General features: G+C 42.0%; 1 protein-coding gene across 2 annotated transcripts in view; it reads right to left on the bottom strand.

Annotated features, from left to right (window-relative positions):
- LOC123996922 (inactive N-acetylated-alpha-linked acidic dipeptidase-like protein 2) overlaps positions 1–27081 on the bottom strand; it is a 294216-nt gene that overhangs the window by 89931 nt on the left and 177204 nt on the right. Inside the window, exons 6-9 of one of the 2 annotated variants that reach the window (XM_046300765.1) lie at positions 22460–22603; positions 6439–6531; positions 4741–4946; positions 3730–3858 (exon numbers count right to left, since the gene is read on the bottom strand). In XM_046300765.1, coding sequence (XP_046156721.1) covers positions 3730–3858; positions 4741–4946; positions 6439–6531; positions 22460–22603 — 572 coding nt within the window. The remainder of the gene's footprint in view (positions 1–3729; positions 3859–4740; positions 4947–6438; positions 6532–22459; positions 22604–27081) is intronic. The other variant, XM_046300766.1, reaches the window with a different exon arrangement.

Genomic DNA, 27081 nt, shown 5'->3' on the forward strand with positions numbered 1-27081 from the left:
CAATAGCATGCATGACTAAAGAAGGGAGAGCATTCCCGAATGAAAATGTATTAAATCCATTATGAGTAATTGGGCTTTTAATAGTGATAATTAAGGCTGCTTGTTTCTCAGGAGTTCTACCACTACTTGCCAGTGCTTGAGTTTCCTTACAATATAACAGTGAGCCTGCTATTTCTATAGAGCAGGATACTGTAAAAGCACAGTATTGGGTATTGGTATTTTTGGTTCCATTTTCATAAAATAGGAGGATCAGGAGGATTTCACATATGTGAAATAGCCTAGATTAATAAAAATACACCCATTGACGGAGATACAAAGCTTATTATGCTAATTAAATAATATGTTTCTCTCTGTTTGGTAATCGGAATTCATGAGTTTTCTGAACAAGGTTTTCCTTCACAGCACCGCTGTAATTCAGACACATACAGATTCTAAACCACAACACTGATACCATGGTTATAAACTCACCGACACATCCAAATGATTTACCAGGAGCTTTTCCACATTTCAAGACAGATGTACGCAAAACAAACAAATGAATCACTCTTCCTCACAGTTTCTATTTTCTGCAATTTATACATCCTATGTCAAGGCTATTAAATTGAGCAGAGTGAATTTGAGAGATACCTTGTGTAGATAATACTCCTCCACATGGGCAATAGTGTAACCTCTCTCTGGACAGATTGAACTAGTAGGAGTACAGAATGGATCTAACAGGCCAACATCTATGGAATGTTTCCAATCTGAATCCCCACAGTTGAATTCTGCATTGACAAACACCTGTTTTAATCAGAAGCGACTTCTCTGAAAGGATTACAAGTTAGTCTGCTTTTCTAAATGGATTTTCCATCAGAATACTATCAGACTGTCAATGTTTATTTAAGTAACTTATGAGCGAGAGCGAGAGAGAGTCAGTTGAATCCTAAGGATGCAGCTTTAATCAGTTGTGAAACTTGGTGTACTTTGCCACTAGATATAAAAATGCATGCATCAGTATATTTGCATATTTCAGGCGACATTTACAAATAATGGATAATGGATTTGCTTGTCAATTGTAATTTAAATGATTTATGCCACACTGGTCTATTCGTGAACCCCAGCAGAGAGAGACTTTTATGGCAAACAATATTTTCGATAACATCAGCTCTGGCACAAAAATCTTTGTGATCTAATCCTTCCCGGTTTGTTTGTCCATGGATAAGGTTGAAAACTCACTGGCCACAACATACAGTGAATCAATTCAGACACAATCTCTTGTTCACTGGTAAAATGCAATAGATGGGAACTTTAAAGTGGATTATTAAGGCTTAAAAGGGTTTAGCGCAGGCTATCTTTGATAGGAATCTAAAAGCAGAGAGACAGCACATTTATTGTGTTGCCCCAGTGTCCACAGAGCACAATCACAACGACAGATAAAAGTAACTTGGTTCCTGTGGGAGACCCATGGCACTGAAGAACAAACAGCCTTGTGGACTCCATGAGAAATATTTGGTTATATCCCGATTACCAAATATATGGTCATTTTAGACACAGACTGCAAGTGGTGGATTAAATGTCTCACAACAAACACCTGTCTCCATACCTAAAACTCAACTCTGTAGGATTCCAGAGACGGTTGGTGGATGATTCTACTTTGAAGGAATATTTGACGAGGGTTACACTGCTCCTATTTCATTTCAGCAATGGCCAATCCTCGTCGCAATTGTAAATGAGAACTTGTTCTCAACTTGCCTACCTGGTTAAATAAAGATGAAATAAATCAATAAATAAATAAATAAAAATCCGCTGCGAAGCTTCAGTTTAAAATACTATATAGAACGAAACATAAACATCGCTACAACAATACCCGATTAAATTATGAAAGTTTCCCAATTTATTTTGTATGCTTGGCTCCGTAATCCCCAAATGAGTATTTATTGTATTATAATTGGTGCCAAAGCACCCATTCCAAACACATAAACACAGTGGAATCTCTGCTTTGAGGACAGCTGCAAAGTAAGATAAGTAGAAAGTGTTACCGCGCTAGCAAAAACATGATTTATTATGTCTCAAAATATTGAGACTGGTGAGCCTACCTGGTACTTCAGAGTGCTACTTGAAAAGATGAATAGTGTGACTGGCGCTATTCACAGACTCAGCTGAAGCGGAATGAGCAGTAAGGACAAAGAGACACAGAGCACAAGGATGCATGTGTGTGGCATGATGAGCAACCAAAACACACTGGAGTTAGCAGCTCTTCCCATGAACACATTACACAAAAGATGTAGAAGAAACACTATTTTGCAGTTTCACACATCCCAGTTTTGCTGTTAACTATTGCTGCTGAAGCTGATGTTTCACTTACTCCATCCCTGGAATTGTAGCCTCTAACTAGTCAATGGCAATTAGAAAACGCCAGCCATATAGAGACGACCTGGCAACATTGTTTTAATGGGATTCATTTCAATTAGCATGCTAATAAGGACAGTTATATTCCCTTTCTCCGATTGGCAGTCTACTGTTACCATAAGTCATTAAAATGTTCTGAAGGAACAGACACAGGAACACATTATTTTACCTTTAAAATAACTAGGCAAGTCAGTTAAGAACAAATTCTTATTTTCAATGATGACCTAGGAACAGTGGGTTAACTGCCTGTTCAGGGGCAGAACAACTTGTACCTTGTCAGCTCAGGGATTTGAACTTGCAACCTTCTGGTTACAAGACCAACGCCCTAACCACTAGGCTACCCTGCCGCCCCAGGTAGTATGTATGAAGGAGTGAAATAGTAGTTGCTTTTGCTGATCACAATTGGCCCAGCATCATCAAGGGTTTGGCCGGGGTAGGCCTTCATTGTAAATATGAATTTGTCCTGAACTGACTTGCCTAGCTAAATAAAGGTTAAATAAAAATATAAAGATGCCAGAGGGCAAAAACAAAGTCGTAATCAGGAGAGTGTAAGACCAAAAACAAACAGCAGAGTCAACAGTCCACAAAAAAGTTACATTAGCGTATCTGGAACACAAATCACTTAGGAAATCTGGCATAATTTAAAAATAACTATGTTTTCCTTTTTATCTTGCTTCATTCACTAATTTAAGGAAGAAAGAGAAATATATTGCTGTGTGTGGAGTAGAGGTCATTTCATCTCTCTGTGAGATATACCATTCTGTTTGATTAAGCTCTATGCTGCCATGGCAGGTCTGCTTGCTTTTATTACTCCCCAAATGTCACAAGTGGACTGGCATTTAGGTTCATTAACAGGATTATGGCAAGAGGAGAAATAATGGAGCATTCTGCCATGAGAGTCCACCCTCTGACCCCCATGTAGCTTCCCTTACCAAGAACAATGGAATACTGACTATGTTTAAATAAGTTAGCCTTTTCATCACTCCTCCATCACAAGGTACAATTATTCAGGGTAGCAACCAGCAGATGGACTGCCTGGACTGCGCAAAAATACAAATGCTTTCCGTTTGAATTATATTAGGTTTTATTTTCATCCAGAGAGAAAAAAAAGAAATCGAAAATACTATAATTTACAAGGCATCTCAGGTTGAAGCAATGGATTTTGACCACTTGATCGATCATCTCTATTTTTCTGTGAGGATTCCTCATGTCCTCAAAGATAATAATATGTTGTAACACTGTCTATTTTCTGAATCACCTGTGGAAAAGATAGGATATAAAACACAATACAGATTGGCCAGTGTAAAGGAGAGAATGTGGAGGGATAATATAGCATTGTACCTTCTGGATGTCTGAGGTGAGTTGGAGCAGTGAGGGAGAGGCAGTGGAGCGCAGGGTCTCCGTCCCCCTGACAGGACTGTGGAGGCTGACGTAGGCTACAGCCTTGCTCTGCAGCACCACCCGGTTCTCCTGCAACAACACAACACAACATGCTGATTAAGCTTTGGAATACAATACAATATCATACAATACAATACATAGCTAGGATCTGTGCAACATCTGAATCCTCATCAAGGAGTTCATATCTCCTAGGAAAATCAAGGCCGGGAATGTGTATAGAATAGTAAATGACAAACTAATTGGTTTGATACACATTTATGTCTGACATTGGTACCACTCTGCATAAACTGTATATTGAAGCAAACAGGAAATAGCACATCATAGCCTATACATTGGTTGAGATGGTGCTCCACAGAATTATTATAGAAAATGCCCGTGGCAACGTTTTTATAATAATCTTGCTATATCTAGTACATGACTTTGAATATTAAACTCAATAGTCCTCATTGCACTCTGAGATATACTAACTGCCAGGAGAATGTTATTAATGCTTGGCTGCAGCTACTGCCTTCCAATCTTTCCCTTAGAATCTCCAACATGGTTTGTTGGAGACGTACGAGAGTCAAGAGCTGTTTTTGTGTTATTTTTTCCCTTTCCATTGCTTGAAGCCTTGAGGGCTGACAGAAAGCCCTGTTTTCTCCTGTGGTGCAGAGCTGAAGTGAACACAGAGGGAGTAAATACAGTAGCTTTGACCTCCTATTAAACCAGATAATGTTGCTTCACCAGGGAAAAACACATACAACACTCCTTTGGTACCGTAATAAACACACTGATGCACGTGTGTATATAGTACATAAATACACTGATACATATCTGTATAGAGTACATAAACACCCTGATACACATGTGTATACAGTAAATATAGCAGGTACAGTATATAAGCGCTATAGAGTAATTCCATGATAAGACTCGGGTTCACAGAAGAGGGACAGGGGATTCATGCAGGTTTACCTCTCCCCACTCAAAGGAGCCGATGTTGCCGAGCGCTGACCCCCCCCATGAGCAGAAGACAGTGGTGCGGTCGGGTTCCCAGCCTCTCCGGGCCTGCTTGGTCACCGAGGTGATGATCTGCGTCATCATGGCAGAGCCGCCACGCCAATCAGCTGCTGTCCCTTTATACCAGCTGTCATGGCGACTGCCCACCAGCACATATCGATCTGTGCACAGACAGAGGAGAGGGACACACCCAGAGGACAGAACACACACACACACACAAACACAAGGGTTGAGACTCTGTCTGACTGTCTGTTTAGTAAAGACCAAAACTTGTGTGCGTGAATAAAAGAGATTGCTCGGGGCAATGTTTTACACAAAGAGGAGTTGTTGTAATGGATTTCTTTATTTGGGCTTTATTTGGATTTAGTTTTAGAGGCAGAAAAGGTCTGAAAATCAACTAAAATGTTGCCAGGATATTGTGTAGGAGAAGTAGCAAGATATGCTGTATTCTGTCCTTCTTGGGTAAGAAGAGTGTAGGTGTGAGGCATTTGAAAGTGTACAATAGTTGTGAAGGACAGATTAGTAAAAAGTAAAAGTGTTGTTGACCAACAACACAAACAGAATAAAACAGGCATCCCACTGGGCACACACCGGTTAAATCAACGTTTTTTTAAACGTTATTTGTCTAGGTATTGTGACGTGCAATCAATGTGGAAAATCAATTGGATTTGAAAAAAGTAATCAACCAATACTGTTTTCATCTAATTTCAACCAGTGTTGTAAAAATTTAAATGAACATTGGTTTATATGTAAACATTGGTAAAACACAAGACAATATCAAAAGGTAAAAGTTTATTATTAATATCATGAATTTCTCATCCTATTTACAAGGCTAATGGTAAATACTTCTAAACTTCCAAAGATCAAATCAAACATGGATGATTTATAGTATACCCAGCTTCACGAGGAAATAATGGTGTCCTTTATTGGGCAAATCAGATGTCAACTTAGCCTAAATAAACCCAACCTCACTCCGAATTTAGTTTCACACACATCTTGTGTAAGAAAAGTTAGAGGAATTACTTTCAACTATTCAATGCTATTTAGATAATCTACGCAAATGAGTATGGAAGCTAGTCAATGTCTAAATCTGTTTAGTAATTTTCATGGGGCATTTAGACAGGTAGGTGTCCTGGCACGATACATTCTGGTGAAGGGAAGGGAAGATATTAAAGGCTTGCTCTGCACCAGGGACTTTATTGAAATCATCCTAAAGGCACCAACGCAGGACCGTCATTAAAAGGCCATTTCCAGGAGCTAAATGACCTGTGTCTGGGCCAGCCAGGATGGCAATGGCAGACATTGTTTTATAGAAGCAGTTTTTCACAACAGACAAAAAAGCTGTTTCAGCACCTGGAGGTTCCATTTTCCTCCACACACACTTCCTGAGTTGGTTTTCTCTGCAGGAAACAAAGAGGGCACAGTGGGGAGGACTAATCGCATAAGCAGTTATCTTGGAGATTATAATTTGGTGTGTGCCAGTATTCATGCTTAGTCTGTGAGTCTTACAAGATTGCTTCCTCTTGTTATTAAAGGTGGCTGAGATAAGGCAACTACTTCCGTGTCGCCATGATTGCATAATGTTCAAAGTCATTATGGATTTAGCGTGGTCTTTGTGCACTCAGCTGTGAACATTTTTTTATTTCTATTTACCTGGATTGGTCTTTCCTCTCAAGTATCCACACACATTGTTTACTGTCTTGTATATTGAGTGGGTTCCAATAGTTAGTTGTATCTTCCTCCTCTCTGTAAAATAATAAGACAAAGATAGGCCTTAGATCATCCATCCCCATCCCTCTGAGGACAACAACAACATATTGTCTTCCAATTTTTTAAATAAATAAAAATATGTTATTTTATATTCCTCCTCCTGTAAATGAATATCACTCTTACTGGCCAACATACACACATAACCCTAATTATAATTATAATTATAACCCTAAACCTAACCCCTAAGCCTAAAACCCAAAAGGATAGTATTGTTATACCACACACACACACACCCACACACACCCACACACACACACACACACACACACACACACACACACACACACACACACACACACACACACACACACACACACACACACACACACACACACACACACACACACACACACACACACACACACACACACACACACACACACACACACACACACACACACACACACACACACACACACACACGAAGCAGGTAAGTGGGTTATACAAGATGATATTTTTTGTAATCATTGAAGAGCAGCGGGGAGAGTGTGTAGTGCCACTGACCCCCAGGAGGGCTTAGTGAAGGGAGTGTTTTTGTTCTTCTAACATACTGAATCAGCACATCATTTACTTTTGCACAGATTTCTACAGTACATGTACAAAAATTATACTTTAAGCCAGCTATAGGCAATATGCGTTGGTTCTATCAATGCTTATATTTCTATCTGCTCAGGTCTTTCTGTGTGTCCGTGGCTCTAACGGCCATGCTAAAATGTCTGTCACCCTATCAAACTTTGTGCCCAAGGACCAAAACAGAAGGGATTCAAGTCAAATCCAGACTGACACAGTTTGGTTGTACTTTAAAAGTAGAAGTATACAGAGCAGTTGAAGGGTTGGTGCAGAGAGGAAAATCACCCAGAGGCTTTCATAAAGAATATGAAGACTCCTTTACATTTCCTCTGGAGTCTGCGATTCTAGCCAATTAAGGAACAAAGGGTCAGGGTGTGGGCGTGAATATATATACACCAGGAGATGAAAGGCAACCCGGTGTCCTGGAAGAGCACCCTCCCCTTCCTCTCTCCTCTCGTCCCCTTCCATTCCTCTCCTTTCTGCTCCTCTCCTGTCCTCTTCTTTCCTCTTTCCTCTCCTCCCTCTCTTCTCCCCTCCTCAGAGCAGCTTTCTGTGACATTGCACCTTGGGAGTTCAAAGGGGAGCCTCTCTGTGTTGAGGATCTGGTCTCTCCGCAGGTAGGAAGGCGATGCGGAATTGAACATTCTGTTTAAAGAAAGGCTCCCAGATAGCATCCAGATGTGTTGGCCCTAGGGTGTACAGTACAGACACAGACTTTTTTATTAGGCTGCTTGGATGCAAAAATCACAGGGAAATAAAGATGAAGTGCCAGTGAAGATGTAATCCCCGGAAACAAATAGTGATGGAGGGGCCCAGTATATACTGTTTAGTTGACAGAGCATTTTCCCCCTCTATGAGTCATTTAATTCTGTATAAAAATTCAGTGGACTTCTCACGGGCACACTTTCCCATTTATCACTTTTGACAACAGCACAAATGACTTTGGCTAAAGAGCAGAAGATGAACACATAGCTTTACAGAAGTATATTAAAACTGTGGCATGAAGGTATAGGGCTTTCACTACCGGGTAGCAGAAGGTATTAGGTTACTTACAATCATGTTTATATGGTACTATTTACATTTAAATCTAGTCAATTGTCACAATAGTCCGGGTATCCATTTGATGACCTGTTCAGGAGTCTTATGGCTTGGGGGTGAAAACTTTGAGAAGCCTTTTTGTCCTAGTCTTGGCACTCCGGTACCGCTTGCCATGCAGTAGTAGAGAGAACAGTCTATGACTGGGGTGGCTGAGGTCTTTGACAATTTTTAGCGCCTTCCTCTGACACCACCTGGTATAGAGGTCCTGGATGGCAGGCAGCTTAGCCCCAGTGATGTACTGGGCCGTACGCACTACCCTCTGTAGTGCCTTGTGGTCAGAGGCCGAGCAATTGCCGTACCAGGCAGTGATCGCACCAGTCAGGATGCTCTCGATATGGCAGCTGTAGAACCTTTTGAGGATCTCAGGTCCCAAGACAAATCTTTTTAGCTTCCTAAGGGGGAATAGGCTTTGTCGTGCCCTCTTCACAACTGTCTTGGTGTGTTTTGGCCATTCTAGTTTGTTGTTAATGTGGACACCAAGGAACTTGAAGCTCTCAACCTGCTCCACTACAGCCCCGTCGATGAGAATGGGTGTGTGCTCGGACCTCCTTTTCCTGTAGTCCACAATCATCTCCTTAGTCTTGGTTACATTGAGGGATAGGTTGTGGCACCACAAGTCAGTTAAGAAGAAATTCTTACTTTCAATGATGGTCTAGGAACAGTGGGTTAACTGCCTTGTTCAGGGGCAGAACAACAGATTTTTAACTTGTCAGCTCGGGGATTCAAACTTGTAACCTTTTGGTTACTAGTCCAGTGCTCTAACCACTAAGATACCCTGCCACTCGTGGTTTTGAACCTAGCAGGTCCAAAAGAAAGTCAAATTCAGGAACCATCAACAGATAATACAGCACCGTACAATACAATACAATACTATACAAAATGCATGTAATCACATCAAATTGTATTTGTCACATGCTTCGTAAACAACAGGTGTAGACAAACAGTGAAATGCTTTCTTACGGCCCTTCCCAACAATACAGAGAGAAAACAATTGAAATAATAGAAAAAATTGAAACCAAGGAATAAATACACTTTGAGTAACAATAACTTGTATATATACACGTGGTACCAGTACCGGGTTTATGAGCAGAGGTACAAGGTAATTGAGGTAGATGGGTGCATATAGGCAGTGGCGTAAAGTACTTAACCCGTGTGTTGTCTTAAGCGTCAAAATTGACACTATGTTTAACAGCAAAACCCCCTGAAATTTGATGACTTTTCCTAGAATGACCCCAACATTAGAAAAAGTGAAACATCGCCTTTGTTCATATTTGTGTGAAAGCTGTACCTCATCAGGGTACAAAGATTGTCTTATTTTTGACCCGGCAGTTCTAAGATCATTTACACACCACAAAAACCACAAAGACACGCATGCACGCACACACACACACACACACACACACACACACACACACACACACACACACACACACACACACACACACACACACACACACACACACACACACACACACACACACACACACACACACACACACACACACACACACACACACACACACACACACACACAAGATCCAAGAGGGCGTAGCAGTCAGACGTCTTTGTCTTTGTCCTGTCCTGTCGTGTCCCTTGTATAAATCTTTTTATATATTTTTATATATTTTTCTTAGCATATCTGTTTATAATATTTTCCTAAACCTCAACTTCTAAATACTCTCCTGCAACCCGTCTCACCCAATGTGATGTGGATCTGTTTTTTTCTATTTACTTCGGATCTGGAATCCCTCAACTGAAGCAGCTAACTAGCTACCAGCTATCAGTCAGCAAACCACTGCTAGCGGTCATCATCTAACCTTTAGCTCGGAAAGCTATCGCCAGTTTGTACAACGTGACTCAAACCAGAGCATAACAGACATATTTTTCTCTCTCTATATCCCCGGATTCCTTTCGCAAACTCGAAACATTATCATCTGGATCTTCGCAACTAGCTAACCGCAATCCCAGGTGACTACTCCTGGCTAGCGTTTCCATCCCGGAGCAAGCACCAATTAGCCTGAAGCTAGCCCGGCTAGGGCTCCTGGGCTACCACCGAAGCCCACTCTTGGGCTATAATATCCGGACCCCTTCTACTACCGGTACGGGGGAACCCCGCCGATCCTGGAATACCAACATAATCTGCCCGAGGAGTCCAACAGACCTCTCAGGCGTGATGTCCGCTGAAGACCCATTCTTCTAACCGTGGCCTGCTAGCTACCTAGAGCTACTTGGAAGAGCTACCCTGCTACCCTACTAATCCACGATTGGTCTATCGACGCCACCGCACAAAGAGGCTAAAACAGACTTACCTGCATCGCGACGTCCCCCAAAGGCCCTTCTGCTAACTTGCTATCCCCGTTCAGCTAACTTGTTAGACCCGGCTGCTCACTGCAAGCTTGCTAGCCCCGGTCTGCTAACTGCTAGCTTGCTTCCCCGGTCTGCTAACTGCTTGCTTGTTAACCCGGTCTGCTAACTGCTAGCCTGCTAGCCTCGGTCTGCTAACTGCTAGCTTGTTAGCCCCGGCCTGCTAACTGTCTGAATCGCCGTGTCCCCAGCCAGCCCAACCACTCACTGGACCCATATGATCATTTGGCTAAGCATGCTGCTCTCTAAAATCAATATGCCTCATCCATTACTGTCCTGGTTAGTGATTACTGTCTTATTTCACTGTAGAGCCTCCAGCCCTGCTCAATATGCCTTAACCAACCATGTTGTTCAACCTCCTACATATGCGATGACATCACCTGGTTTAAGAGACTATATCTCCCTCTTTATGAGACTATATCTCTCTCATCGTTACTCAATGCCTATGTTTATCTCCAATGTACTCACATCCTTCCTTACCTTTGTCTGTACACTATGCCTTGAATCTATGCTATCTTGTCCAGAATCCTGCTCCTTTCACTCTCTGTTCTGAACGTGCCAGATGGCCAGTTCGTATAGCCTTTAGCAGTACGATTATCCTACTTCTCCTCTGTTCTTCTGGTGATGTAGAGGTGAATCCAGGTCCTGCAGTGCCTAGATCCACTCCCACTCCCCAGGTGCTATCATTTGTTGACTTCTGTAACCATAAAAGCCTTGATTTCATACATGTTAACAATAGAAGCCTACTCCCTAAGTTTGTTTTACTCACTGGTTTAGCACACTCTGCCAAACCTGATGTCTTAGCTGTGTCCGAATCCTAGCTTAAGAAAACCACCAAAAACCCTGAAATTTTCTATAACATTTTCTGCCAAGATAGAACTGCCGAAGGGGCGGTGTTGCAATCTACTGCAAAGATAGCCTGCAGACTTCTGTCTTACTATCCAGGTCTGTACCCAAACAATTTGAGCTTCTACTTCTAAAAATGCACCTTTCCAGAAACAAGTCTCTCACTGTTGTCGCTTGCTATAGACCACCTTCTGCCCCCAGCTGTGCCCTCGACACCATATGTGAATTGATTGCCCCTCATCTATCTTCTGAGCTCGTGCTACTAGGTGACCTACAATGGACATGCTTAACACCCCAGCCATCCTACAATCAAAGCTTGATGCCCTCAATCTCACACAAATTATCAATGAACCTACCAGGTACAACCCCACATCCGTAAACATGGACACCCTCATAGATATCATCCTAACTAACTCGCCCTCAAAATACAAATCTCCTGTTTTCAATCAAGATCTCAGCGATCACTGCCTCATTGCCTGCATCCGTAATGGGTTTTCGGTCAAACGACCACCCCTCATCACTGTCAAATGCTCCCTAAAACACTTCTGCGAGCAGGCCTTTCTAATCGACCTGGCCGGGGAATCCTGGAATGACATTGACCTCATCCCGCCAGCAGAGGATGCCTGGTTATTATTTAAAAGTGCCTTCCTCACCGTCTTAAATAAGCATGCCCCGTTCAAAAATGATAGAACTAGGAATATATATAGTCCTTGGTTCACTCCAGACCTGTCTGCCCTTGACCAGCACAAAAACATCCTGTGGCGTTCTGCATTAGCATTGAAAATGCCCAGTGAAATGCAACTTTTCAGGGAAGTTAGAAACAAATATACACAGGCAGTTAGGAAAGCTAAGGCTAGCTTTTTCGAACAGAAATTTGCATCCTGTAGTAAAAACTCAAAAAAGTTCCGGGACATTGTAAAGTCCATGGAGAATAAGAACACCTCCTCCCAGCTGCCCACTGCTCTAAGGCTAGGAAACACTGTTACAACCGATAAATCCACTATAATTGAGAATTTCAATAAGCATTTCTCTACGGCTGGCCATGCTTTCCACCTGGCTACTCCTACCCCGGTCAACTGCCCGGCACCCTCCACAGCAACCCGGCCAAGCCCCCAACATTTCTCCTTCACCCAAATCCAGATAGCTGATGTTCTGAAAGAGCGGAAAAATCTGGACCCATAGAAATCTGGACCCTCTCTTTCTAAAATTATCTGCAGAAATTGTTGCAACCCCTATTACTGGAAAGTTCAACCCCTCTTTCGTATCGTCTGAGATTCCCAAAGATTGGAAAGCTGACGCGGTCATCCCCCTCTTCAAAGGGGGTGACACTCTAGACACATACTGCTACAGACCTATATCTATCCTACCCTGTCTTCCTAAGGTCTTTGAAAGCCAAGTTAACAAAAAGATTGCCAACCATTTTGAATCCCACGGTACCTTCTCCGCTATGCAACTTGGATTCAGAGCTAGTCATGGGTGCACCTCAGCCAAGCTCAAGGTCCTAAACAATATCATATCTGCCACCGAAAAGAGACATTACTGTGCAGCCATATTCATCGACCTGGCCAAGGCTTTCGACTCTGTCAATCATCACATTCTTATTGGCAGACTCGACAGCCTTGGTTTCTCAAATGATTGCCTCGCCTGGTTTACTAACTACTTCTCTAATAGAGTTCAGTGTGTCAAATCGGAGGGTCTGCTGTCCGGACCTCTGGCACTCTCTATGTGGTTGCCACAGGGTTCAATTCTCGGACCGACTCTCTTCTCTGTATACATCAATGATGTCGCTCTTGCTGCTGGTGATTCTCTGATCCACTTCTACACAGACGACACCATTCTGTATACTTCTGGCCCCTCTTTGGAAACTGTGTTAACTAACCTCCAGACAAGCTTCAGTGCCATACAACTCTCCTTCCGTGGCCTCCAACTGCTCTTAAATGCAAGTAAATCTAAATGCATGCTATTCAATCGATCACTGCCCAGACCTGCCCACCCATCCAGCATCACTACTCTGGACGGCTCTGACTTAGAATACGTGGACAACTACAAATACCTAGGTGTCTGGTTAGACTGTAAACTCTCCTTCCAGACTCACAATAAGCATCTCCGATCCAAAATTAAATCTAGAATCGGCTTCCTATCTCACAACAAAGCATCCTTCACTCATGCTGCCAAACATACCCTCGTAAATCTGACCATCCTACCGATCCTTGACTTCGGTGATGTCATCTGTAAAATAGCCTCCAACACTCTACTCAACAAATTGGATGCAGTCTATCACAGTGCCATCCGTTTTGTCACCAAAGCCCCATATACTACCCACCACTGTGACCTGTACGCTCTTGTTGGTTGGCCCTCGCCATACCACTGGCTACAGGTTGTCTTCAAGTCTCTGCTAGTTAAAGCCCGCCTTATCTCAGCTCACTGGTCACCATGGCAGCACCCACTCGTAGCATGCGCTCCAGCAGGTATATCTCACTGGTCAACCCCAAAGCCAATTCCTACTTTGATCGCCTTTCCTTCCATTTCTCTGCTTCCAATGACTGGAACGAACTGCAAAAATCTCTCCCTCACATACTGTATCTCCCTCACTAGCTTTAAGCACCAACTGTCAGAGCAGCTCACAGATCACTGCACCTGTACATAGCCCATCTGTAAACAGCCCATCTATCTTCCTCATCCCCATACTGTATTTATTTATTTATCTTGCTCCTTTGCACCCCAGTATCTATACTTGCACATTCATCTTCTGCACATCTACCATTCCAGCGTTTAATTGCTATATTGTAATTACTTCGCCACCATGGCCTATTTATTGCCTAACTCCCTTATCTTCCCTCATTTGCACTCACTGTACATAGACTTTTCTTTTCTTTTTTTCTACTGTATTATTGACTGTATGTTTTGTTTATTCCATGTGTAACTCTGTGTTGTTGTATGTGTCGAATTGCTATGCTTTATCTTGGCCAGGTCGCAGTTGCAGATGATAACTTGTTCTCAACTAGCCTACCTGGTTAAATAAAGGTGAAATAAAAACACACACACACACACACACACACACACACACACACACACACACACACACACACACACACACACACACACACACACACACACACACACACACACACACACACACACACACACACACACACACACACACACACACACACACACACACACACACACACACACACACACACACACACACACAATGAGAAATTTAGATTATGTGTGCTAATGATTGAACTCAGGCAAAACTAAAACTTTCTTGTGGGTGTGCAGTATCTCATTTACATTACATTTAAGTCATTTAGCAGACGCTCTTATCCAGAGCGACTTACAAATTGGTGCATTCACCTTATGGCATCCAGTGGAACAGTCACTTTACAATAGTGCATCTAAATCTTAAAGGGGGGGGGGTGAGAAGGATTACTTATTCTATCCTAGGTATTCCTTAAAGAGGTGGGGTTTCAGGTGTCTCCGGAAGGTGGTGATTGACTCCGCTGTCCTGGCGTCGTGAGGGAGTTTGTTCCACCATTGGGGGGCCAGAGCAGCGAACAGTTTTGACTGGGCTGAGCGGGAACTGTACTTCCTCAGTGGTAGGGAGGCGAGCAGGCCAGAGGTGGATGAACGCAGTGCCCTTGTTTGGGTGTAGGGCCTGATCAGAGCCTGGAGGTACTGAGGTGCCGTTCCCCTCACAGCTCCGTAGGCAAGCACCATGGTCTTGTAGCGGATGCGAGCTTCAACTGGAAGCCAGTGGAGAGAGCGGAGGAGTGGGGTGACGTGAGAGAACTTGGGAAGGTTGAACACCAGTCGGGCTGCGGCGTTCTGGATGAGTTGTAGGGGTTTAATGGCACAGGCAGGGAGCCCAGCCAACAGCGAGTTGCAGTAATCCAGACGGGAGATGACAAGTGCCTGGATTAGGACCAGCGCCGCTTCCTGTCTGAGACAGGGTCGTACTCTGCGGATGTTGTAGAGCATGAACCTACAGGAACGGGCCACCGCATCTCCCCTCCACGTCCCGACACATGACTCAAGTTCACAGTCAAAATAAAAACAATTTCTAACAAAATAAATACAATTTCTGACAAAATAAAAACGTACTGAAAGCATTGTTTACTAATGGGGAATGCAGTCAGAGGCTATAAAGGTGATGCAGATGACAGTCCCCCCAGTTCTCTCTTTGCTGAAGCCATGAGTGCGTATTTCAGTGCCCAACAGGTCGTAGATTAGATTTTTTCAGATATCCAGGAGGAACAAGAGAACAATGATTTAGAAGAGGATGGGGTATCTGAAGAAGAAGATGGTGAAGAATACAACCCAGAGCACGATGCATCATCTTCAGATGAAGAAGAAATTCCCCAAGCTGAAAGAGAGACATTTTTGTCAAAGAACAGCAAAATAACATGGTTCTCGTCACCACATGACAACCAGGGCAGGATGGCAGCACAAAATGTCATAAGGATGACCCAATGACCCACAGGACATGCCGTTTCCCATGCTCAAGACATCGCCTCAACTTTCTACAAGTTCATCACACCAGTCATTGAAAAAATAATCTTGGAAATGACACATTTGGAAGGTTTCCATAAATCTGGAGACAACTGGAAAAGGATGGATGAGATTGACCTGCGTGCCTACATAGGGCTGCTAATCTTATCGGGTGTGCATAGGTCCCGAGGCGAGGCTACATGTAGTCTCTGGGATGCAGAGAGTGAAATGGTGATTTTCCGTGCCACGATGACACTGAAAGTCTTTCACACTTTCTCAAGAATGCTACGATTTGATAACTGTCAAGACCAGTAAGACATGTGAGAGACAAACTGGCTGCTATAAGAGAGGTCTGGGAGAAGTGGGTGGGGCATCTGCCATATACCTCTACCACCCTGGGCCTGAAGTAACAGTGGATGAGCAACTGGTTCCATTCAGAGGCTCCATTCAATTTTTTATATCTGTAATGTAAGTGATTTTCACTCTTAATTTGATTATTTATTGCTGTAATATTATTGATTTATGTGATTGATTTCTGTGACACTGATACTAACTACTGATCTCTTGTCAAAAGGTTGTTGTCCTTTCTGGCAGTATATGCCCAGCGAGCCAGCAAAATATGGCATCAAGATATGGGTGGCCTGTGACGCACAATCCAGCTACACTCGGAAGATGCAAGTCTACACAGGGAAGCCGACCAGTGGAGGCCCGGAGAAGAACCAGGGGATGCGGGTTGTGCTTGATGTGACAGATGGACTGAGGGGGCACAATGTCAGTGTGACAATTTCTTCACCTCTTATGAACTTAGCCAGCAGCTCCTGAAGAGGAAGATCACCATAGTTGGCACAGTTAGAAAGAACAAGCCTGAGCTCTATGCACTCCTCGCAACAAGGGGGAGAGAGGCCTTCTCATCAAAGTTTGCCTTCACCTCCACCGCCACTCATTTCTTACCTCCCAAAGAGGAGCAAAAATGTGGTCCTCCTGAGCACACTGCACAAAATGGCTGAGATCAGTGATCATAAGGACAGGAAGCCAGCCATCATCCTGGACTACAACCACAACAAAGGAGGCGTGGACGACCTGGACAAGGTGATTGGAACTTACAGCTGCAGGATCTTCCATAACATCATTGATGTGTCCTTATACAATGTCTTTGTGATATAGAACAAGATCAACCCTACCTGGATGCCTGAAAAACAGATCAAGAGGAGGGTGTTCCTGGAGCAGCTGGGAAAGGCTCTTGTAACCCCACATATTCAAAGAAGGGAGCGCCTCCCCCACACAACAGCCTCTGCAGCGCTTGTGAAAGCTGTTCAAGGGGCTGAATCTTACCCTGATCCACCTGAGGCTGGAGCTGGGGCAGGCAAGAGGATTCTGCCCCTCAAAAAAGGACTGTAAAACAAATACTATGTGCTGCACATGTGAGAACTACATCTGAAAAGTCCATGCACACAGACCTGCATACTGTCCTACATGTGCAAATTAGAGTTGATTGATTGATTTTATTTATATTTACTGTTGTTGTTTATATACCTTGTGTGTGGGGGTAATGGTTTAAAAAATGGGAGAAGACTAGTATTTTTGTAGTTGAATTCCTCCTTGTACAGTATATAAGAATATATCACTATGTTGCCAAAACAGTTGAAGGCTGTTATTGTTTCCCTTCAATAAAATGCAATTCAATACTACTTTCTGCACATTTCTGATACTTTCTTAGGCTGTAAAAGGGCTATCTCTTGCTAAAACAATTATGTTTCCACCTATGCAATACCTTTAGCAATAATAATAGTAATGATAAATCTCTACTTTAGTAGATTTATGTGTTTTCTTTTATTTCAACAGGTGTGTTGTAATAAAAATGAGTTCTGTCCACTGATTAAATGCAGTCTTTCTGCATTGTGAAGAGGGAAAACCCCGATATTCACAAAGTTTGTGATGAATGACAGATATTTTCTTCATGCAAAATTCAATTAAGCTGCTTTATTTCAGGGGTTTGGTGAAGGGCGGGTCATTTTTTACCCTTGAGACAAGGGGAGTATGCAGAATGTTAAGACTACACAAGGGTTAAGTAGAAATACTTTTAACTACTACGTAAGTTGTTTTTTGCGGGTACCCGTACTTTACTATCTATATTTTCAACAACTTCTACTTTTACTTCACTACATTCCTAAAGAAAATAATGTACTTTTTTACTTCATACATTTTCCCTGACACCAAAAATGACCTTTTGAATGCTTAGCAGGACAGGAAAATGGTCAAATTCACGCACTTATCAAGACAACATTCCTGGGCCTTCCAAATACCTCTGGTCTGGCAGACTCACTGAACACAAATGCATCATTTGAAAATTATGTGTTGGAGTGAGCCCCTGCCTATCCGTACATTTTAAAAACAAGAAAATGGTGCCATCTGCTTTGCTTAATATAAGGAATTTAAATGATTTATACCTTTACTTTTGATACTTAAGTATATTTTATTAATTACATTTACTTTTGATACTTAAGTATATTTAAAACCAAATACTTTTAGACTTTTACTAAAGTAGTATTTTACTGGGTAACTTTCACTTTTAATTGAGTAATTTCCTATTAAGATATCAGTACTTTTATTCAAACATTAAGGGGTGAAGTGATGAGGCAACAGGATTTATACTAAACAGCAGCATATGTGATGAGTCAAGAGTGCAAAAGGGTCAATATACAAAGTGTTTTATGGCAAATATACTTCATACATCAACCACAACTGATGGTTTTAAATGTATTTACCAGCAAATCAAAATGTATATGTCGCTTTGTTCTTTTCTTCAAAGAGCTTAATCAGTAGAGGAGGGAAACCAATATGGACTGGCCTACCTGCACCTAGCAATCAATAGCTTTGTAATTAAAGGCCCCAGAGTGTTTCTATAAAGCTATTTCAAATAGGTTTTTGCAGCCGAGCTGTAATTGCTCTGCAAATCTGTTACACTTATGGCATTCGTTTGGGGCCTGGGAGAGCTGGGTATATGCGGCAGAAAGTGGTGATTCACTGAAATCACAATTCGTCTGGGCTTCTTCTTTTGGTATCAAATTCTTTATGGTGAATAAAAGAGAGATGAAATCGCCCAGCCAGTCCTATCTACAGAGGGACAAAATACACACAATAATGAATAAGTCCCTTTCAAATGCATTGAGTGGTGTGCTGCTCCCTTCAATGGTGTGAACATTGCATTATCCGCTCCGGAGCGGCTGGAGAGCGCTGAGAGAGGCATGACGTCACCTGGACACAGGTAGGTAGAACCATTAAACCTCTCAGGGCTTCGCAGTTAATGTCTTGTTTCCATGGAGCAGAGCTGCATGCAATTAGAGAATGGCCAAGCAATACAGTGAGCCTTAATTGAATGGGAATTTAAAAAAAGAGGAGGCAGACAGAGGGAAACAAATGATTTGAAATCTCTGGAGTGGTCAGTGCTTTAGCCGAAATCGATGGAGAACAGATTACCAGTGCTCCCCTGTTTGATCAAACTAATGGAACATTGCTGCGGTCCGTTTCAGGGCTTGGCATTAGGAGGTCATGCTTGGGAAGCTTGTAAGCGGCCCTGAAAAGGTGCACATCTGGGACACCCCTCTCTTTGAGGGATCGATAGCAACCATGTTGTGGCCACAGGTATTTTTGGCCCCATTGATTGTCAGTGTGTGGCGGTGCGGCTCGGTGAGTCCGTGTCTGCTGCATGACAGGGGATGCCTGCCTGCCGTGGAGGGTGCTGTTCCAGTTAGTAATCAGGGGGGTTTGGACACATGGAAAAATGGGAAGTGACTGGTGCAGACAGCCTCACCCAGCCAGGCATACATCTAAAGAAACCTCTCCTCTTAACCCCTTCAGCCCCTCCATGCCTTACTGTCAACAGCAGGACAGGGGTCCTCTCAGAGACAATTCACACCATAATTTGCCACATTTAGTGTTTTAATATACTGGATATCAAGGGTGAATTGACAAGATTGCAAAACCCATCCATGCACATACTCCAACATACAGATGCACGAACACACGGACACAGACACACACATTCACTTCTGACTGTCTGGTGAAATCCTTGGCAGATGCCTTTCTGCCTTTGGAGGTGATTCAAAAGAGCAGAACGTAGAGTCATCCAAGACAACAGCAGAAGTGCCTCATAATCACCCCGATAGCATGAGTGTTTACCTTCTTTATTATGACTTTGGCAAGTGATTTGACTTGGTCAATTTTCCTTCATTTTGTCATTGGAGCCAAAATCCTCTACTGTCTATCAACCAGAGACAACTGCACTGCAGCACTTGCTAGCTATGTCTCCTGGGTGATGATGCAAAGATAAGAGGGGATTTTCAGCCAATAGCATGAATTAGAGCCTAATACCCCCCATTAAAAACAGAGTTAATGCAACTGCTTTCTCCTCCTGGAGAGGGTCTGGTGTTGCTGTGATGGGGATATAAAGCACCCTTCCATTTTACTCTAAATGTTCTTTTAAATATTTACCTCATTTTACCTCAACTGACTTTTGAAGAGCATGATGACACTGCAAAGAGAATGGATATTCTTTATTCTGTTATTGGGTGTAAACCTGGCAGGGCGTTTATAGCCTGCTGTATTAGAGAGATATTCCAGGTAAACAATTACAGGTATAATTGCTTATTAACAGCTGAAGTGACAAAGTGCTGTCCAATCAAAGACTCGTGTTGACTTTTGATGAGTGACAGTAAAAGGAACATAGGTGATACAAATCAAATCAAAGTTTATTTGTCACGTGCGCTGAATACAACAGGTGTAGTAGACCTTACAGTGAAATGCTTACTTATAGGCTCTAACCAATAGTGCAAAAAAGGTATTGGGTGAACAATAGGTAGGTAAAGAAATAAAACAACAGTAAAAAGACAGGCTATATACAGTAGCAGGGCTATAAAAGTAGCGTGGCTACATACAAACACCAGTTAGTCTGATTGATGTAGTATGTACATGTAGATATGGTTAAATTGACTATGCATACATAATGAACAGAGAGAGTAGCAGTAGCGTAAAAGAGGGGTTGGCGGGTGGTGGGTGGCTGGACACCAATGCAGATAGCACAGTTAGCCAATGTGCGGGAGCACTGGTTGGTCAGCCCAATTGAGGTAGTATGTACATGACTGTATAGTTAAAGTGACAATGCTTTATGATAAACAGAGTGTAGCAGCAGCGTAAAAAGAGGGGTTGAGGGGGGGGACACACAATGCAAATAGTCCGGATAGCCATTTGATTACCTGTTCAGGAGTCTTATGGCTTGGGGGTAAAAACTGTTGAGAACCCTTTTTGTCCTGCACTTGGCACTCCGGTACCGCTTGCCATGCAATAATAGAGAGAACAGTCTATGACTGGGGTGGCTGGGGTCTTTGACAATTTTTAGGGCCTTCCTCTGACACCACCTGATATAGAGGTCCTGGATGGCAGGCAGCTTATGTACTGGGCTATACGCACTACCCTCTGCAGTGCCTTGCGGTCAGAGGCCGAGCAATTGCCGTACCAGGCAGTGATGCCACCAGGATGCTCTCGATGTTGCAGCTATAGAACCTTTTGAGGATCTCAGGACCCATGCCAAATCTTTTTAGTTTCCTTAGGGGGAATAGGCTTTGTCGTGCCCAATTCACGACTGTCTTGGTGTGTTTTGACCATTCTAGTTTGTTGTTGATGTAGACACCAAGGAACTTGAAGCTCTCAAACTGCTCCACTACAGCCCCAATTAGAGGTACTGTATTAGAGGTACTGTACATTATAGGAGATAAGAGGTCACCACGTTGAATGGAAATTAGACACAATATACATTTTAAATATATTTTCAGAATAAAAACATATTCTCAATATGAACCATGACCTTTCACTGATGACCCTCACATTTAAATCCAATGATACACTTACCAATATTTTTCCCGATTTTACATTTTTATGGACCAGATTCCTTAAATGTAACCTCTGAGGTGCCTGGGAACTTTAATGCACTCCGCTAGTCATCCACTCATGGATTCAGCTAAATCCCAGGGGCATAGCATGAGTGAGGCTGATTGACAACTGTAATGGTCCTTGAACGTGTATATTATCAAGACGAGCGTAACCATGAGATCACGTTGAGGACCGCTGTAATTCACAGGGCCATAACGACCCACTCTGCGGTGTATTCTCTCTTTCCTCCACGGAACGTATATCAGAGAACATAATTTACTCGCCACATACCTAGCTACTCCTGCAATTGGAATGAAGGGCCGGGCCAATGTTTTCTAATAGCTTGGCTGTGTCTCCTTCTTGAGCTCAATGGCTCATTATATCATAATAGATGATTAATGTAATGACTGGGAGAAGACTCCTACTGCACCTGACACATTTATCCTCCTCCTGTCCATCCAGACAGGGACTCTTGACTGTTTCTCTGAGGATATGCAACTAGGAACATTAGGGGCATCCCTTCATAGCACTGGAAATGGGCTAGAGTAGGAGGTACATGCAGTACATGCTTTTTAGAGTGGGTTGAGACTGAGAGGGAGTACTGTACCTGAGGCAGCAGGCATGGCCAGAGGAGTACAGGGACTTCCCAGTCCCACAGACTGGATGTTGAGCAGCCTTTTGGCTAGGGAGGCAGAGATTGGCTGGACCAGCAGAGACGTCAGGTTGGGCCACTCCTCCCTGTAACTCCCCACTGCAATGGATAACACAGGAACACTGGCTTAGGATCTGCTCTGGCTGTTTGAGCTTCACACTCATAAACCTCCCCCTACACTGACATGGTCAGTCTGTTGGAAAGGTCATGGGCAGGTCACCTAAGTGTTTTTTTTGGACCACCTTTGTCGAAGTAGTAAAACAAATATTGTTGTGATTTATTTCTTCTTTAAAAAAAAATTGGGGTTGGATTTTTGGGGGGCGTGTAAACTTAAATGACTAAGCATATCCAGTACCAGTCAAAGGTTTGGACACACCTACTCATTCAAGGGTTTTTCTTTATTTTTCTTATTTTCTACATTGTAGTATAATAGTGAAGACATCAAAACTATGAAATAACACAAATGAAATCATGTAGTAACCAAAACACTGTTAAATAAATCAAAATATATGTTATATTTTAGATTCTTCAAAATAGCCGCCCTTTGCCTTGATGATAGCTTTACACACTCTTGGAATACTCTCAACCAGATTTATGCGTAATGCTTTTCCAACAGTCTTGAAGGAGTTCCCACATATGCTGAGCACTCGTTGGCTGCTTTTCCTTCACTCTGCGGTCCAACTCATCCCAAACCATTTCAATTGGGTTGAGGTTCGGGTGATTGTGGAGGCCAGGTAATCTGATGCAGCATTCCATCACTCTCCTTGGTCAAATAGCCCTTACACAGCCTGGAGGTGTGTTTTGGGTCATTGTCCTGTTGAAAAACAAATGGTAGCCCTACTAAGCACAAACCCGATGGGAATGGTGTATCGCTGCAGAATGCTGTAGTAGCCATGCTGGTTAAGTGTGCCTTGAATTCTAAATAAATCACAGACAGTGTCACCAGCAAAGCACCCCCACACCATCACACCTCCTCCTCCATGCTTCACGGTGGGAGCCACACATGCAGAGATCATCAATTCACCTACTCTGCGTCACACAAAGACATGGCGGTTGGAACCAAAAATCGAACATTTGGACTCATCAGAACAAAGGACAGATTTCCACTCGTCAAATGTCCATTGCTCGTGATTCTTGGCCCAAGCAAGTCTCTTCTTATTATTGGTGTCCTTTAGTAGTGGTTTCTTTGCAGCAATTATTTTGACCATGAAGACCTGATTCATGCAGTCTTCTCTGAACAATTGATGTTGAGATGTATGTTACTTGAACTCTGTGAAGCAGTTATTTGGGCTACAATTTATGAGTTGCAGTTAACTCTAATGAACTTATCCTCTTATCCGGTCCTCATGAGAGCGAGTTTCTTCAAAGCGCTTGATGCTTTTTACGACTGCACTTGAAGAAACTTTCAAGGTTCTTGAAATGTTCAGAATTGACTGACCTTCATGTCTTAAAGTAATGATGGACTGTCATTTCTCTTTGCTTTTTTGAGCTGTCCTTATCATAATATGGACATGGTCTTTTACCAGATAGGCTATCTTCTGTACACCACCCCTACCTTGTCACAACACAACTGATTGGCTCAAAAGCATTAAATTAACTTTTAACATGGCCCACCTGTTGAATGTAATGCATTCAATGTGACTACATCATGAAGCTGGTTGAGAGAATGCCAACAGTGTGCAAAGCTGTCATCAAAGAAAAGGGTGGCAACTTTGAAGAATCTCAAATATTAAATATATTTTGATTTGTTTAACACATATTACATGATTCCATATGTTTTATTTAATAGGTTTGATGTATTCACTATTATTCTACATTGTAGAAAATAGTAACAGATGAATAAAAACCCTTGAACGAGTAGCTGCGTCCAAACTTTTGACTGCATAAAGTATATAGAAAAGATAATGAACTCAAATATTTTAAAATAAGATAATCTTTGATAACTATCACCAAAATAAAAGCTAGACATTCCAGGAGAATCTAAAATTCAAAAAATTATGCATTTAATAGTATTTTATTTAATAGGTTTTTATCCATGGCATGGGCCCTATCGATTTGTTTTATAATGTTTGAGTCACTCCAATAACATAAAAACATGCCACAAGCCATGGATAAATGTGTATAATTGCAGGAAATGAGCTTTAAATCACTCTCTCTCTCTCTCTCTCTCTCTCTCTCTCTCTCTCTCTCTCTCTCTCTCTCTCTCTCTCTCTCTCTCTCTCTCTCTCTCTCTCTCTCTCTCTCTCTCTCTCTCTCTCTCTCTCAAAGCCCTCCACCTCTGATTGGGGCTTGCAGGTGACCCGCTAATAGGCTGGTGGATTTTAAGTTGGAAGTAATGGTTTCTGCAAACCAATGGGGATTTAGATGGGCGAAATGCTCCATTGATTCAGCCTCATTAAAACAGGCAAACTGTGAGCCTAATCCTGCTTTAGTAACACATTTATTTTGCAGGGTTATATTTTCCACTGCCAGCGCCCGGCTGGGGTGACAGCAACAGTCACACTCGAATAACAATGTAGCAAACTGGCCTCTTCAACTCCACACTATTCCTGCCGTTTGTGTTTTCAATCCATAATGTTTCTCTCAAACAAAATATAATTATTTGAACAGTTATCTGAATGGAATTAAAATGGCTCCCTCTGCATTATCTCTGAAGAGTTGACTCATTGATGGTCACAATGCTAGATAATGAGTTGGTCTCTCAATGGAAATAGTTCACAGCAGGACAGACTTCAAGGTTACCTGCAGTGTGATGTGATTATTCTTGCTAATTACAACTTTAACATCTGAATCTGAATATTAACAAATGGTGATTTGAGTCTATTTGTGCCCTTAAAACTGACATATCCTATTTGGTCAGGAAGAGTGACTTATGGGCACTTGAGAACAAGATTCATTATCAATCATTAAATATGATAATTTGATTTTTGGCTCTCTGAGGCCATGGCTGAGCTCAATTGAAAAGTTTGGACTCACTATAAAATATAATATAAAATCAAATCAAGTTCATTGGTACACGTACACAGGTTAGCAGATGTTATAGAGGGTGCAGCGAATTACGTGTGTTACTAGCTCTAAGACTGCAGTTAAAATGTCAAAGAAGTTCACAAATAATAATCAAAAACAAAAAAACAAGAAATCACGAATTCCAGTTAGCAACGCAAATAACACTGTATCAGTAATCCAAATGCAATCTGTGTACATAAACCAAAAATATATAGTGAGAATGATATGTACATGTACAGTAGTAGATATATTAGCTATGTCAAGAATACAGTATATATATATATATATATATATATATATATATATATATATATATATATATATATATATATATATATACGAATCCAGTGTATAAATATTCGGTGTGTATCAACAGTGTAACAAAAATTGAATGTACAGTAGTAGATATATTAGAATGAGCTATATGACAGATACAGTATATGAATACACAGTGTGAAAAACAGTATAAAAGATGTATATTGTAAGGGGTGCGAACTGGCAGCAGAAAAGTCAGACGCGGGAAAGAAATAACTGTGTTTCCAAAGGATCAGTTTATTAACAAAACCCACCGGAAAACAGAATAATAAAATAAATGGGTACATAACCCGACGCACACCAGGACAGACACAAGCACTTACAACAAACAATCACCGACAAGGACATGAAGGGGAACAGAGGGTTAAATACACAACATGTAATTGATGGGATTGGAACCAGGTGTGATGGAAGAAAAGACAAAACCAAAGGAAAAGAGGATCAGCGATGGCTAGAGAATGGTCGGTGACTTCGACCGCCGAACGCCGCCCGAACAAGGAGAGAGACCAACTTCGGAGGAAGTCGTGACATATATACTGTAATGTTTCTACAGTATATGCAGTGAGCTACAAAAGTATTGGGACAGTGACACATCATTTGTTGTTTTGGATCTCTACTCACCCACTTTCAATTTGAACTGTTAAAAGTACTATCAGTGCAGACGGTCAGCTTTAATTAGAGGGTATTTTCATCTATATTGGTTGAACTGTTTAGAAATTACAACACTTTTTGTACATAGTCCCCCCATTTTAGGGGACCAAAATAATTGGGACAAATTCCCTTACAGTGCATTCAGAAAGTGTTGACTTTTCTACATTTTGTTTCATTACAGCCTTATTCTAAAATGTATTAAATTCATGTTTTAATTGCTCAGGGAGGTGACCAAGAACCCGATGGTCACCCTGACAGAGCTCCAGAGTTCCTCTGTGGAGATGGGAGGATCTGCAGAGAAGAATAGGAGAAACTCCCCAAATACAGGTGTGCCAAACTTGTAGCGTCATACCCAAGAATACTGAAGGCTGTAATCGCTGCCAAAGGTGCTTTAACAAAGTACTGAGTAAAGTGTCTGAATACTTACATAAATGTGATGTTTCATTTTTCATTTTTTTGTGAGAAAAAAAAATCAACTGTTTTTGCTTTGTCATTATGGGGTATTATGTAGATTGTCGAGGGAAAAAACGATTTAATCAATTTAAGAATAAAGCTGAAACGTAACAAAATGTGAAAAAAGTCAAGCGGTCTAAATACTTCCCGAA

The sequence above is a fragment of the Oncorhynchus gorbuscha genome, linkage group LG15 (genome assembly GCF_021184085.1).
Source record: "Oncorhynchus gorbuscha isolate QuinsamMale2020 ecotype Even-year linkage group LG15, OgorEven_v1.0, whole genome shotgun sequence".
Lineage (NCBI taxonomy): Eukaryota > Metazoa > Chordata > Actinopteri > Salmoniformes > Salmonidae > Oncorhynchus > Oncorhynchus gorbuscha.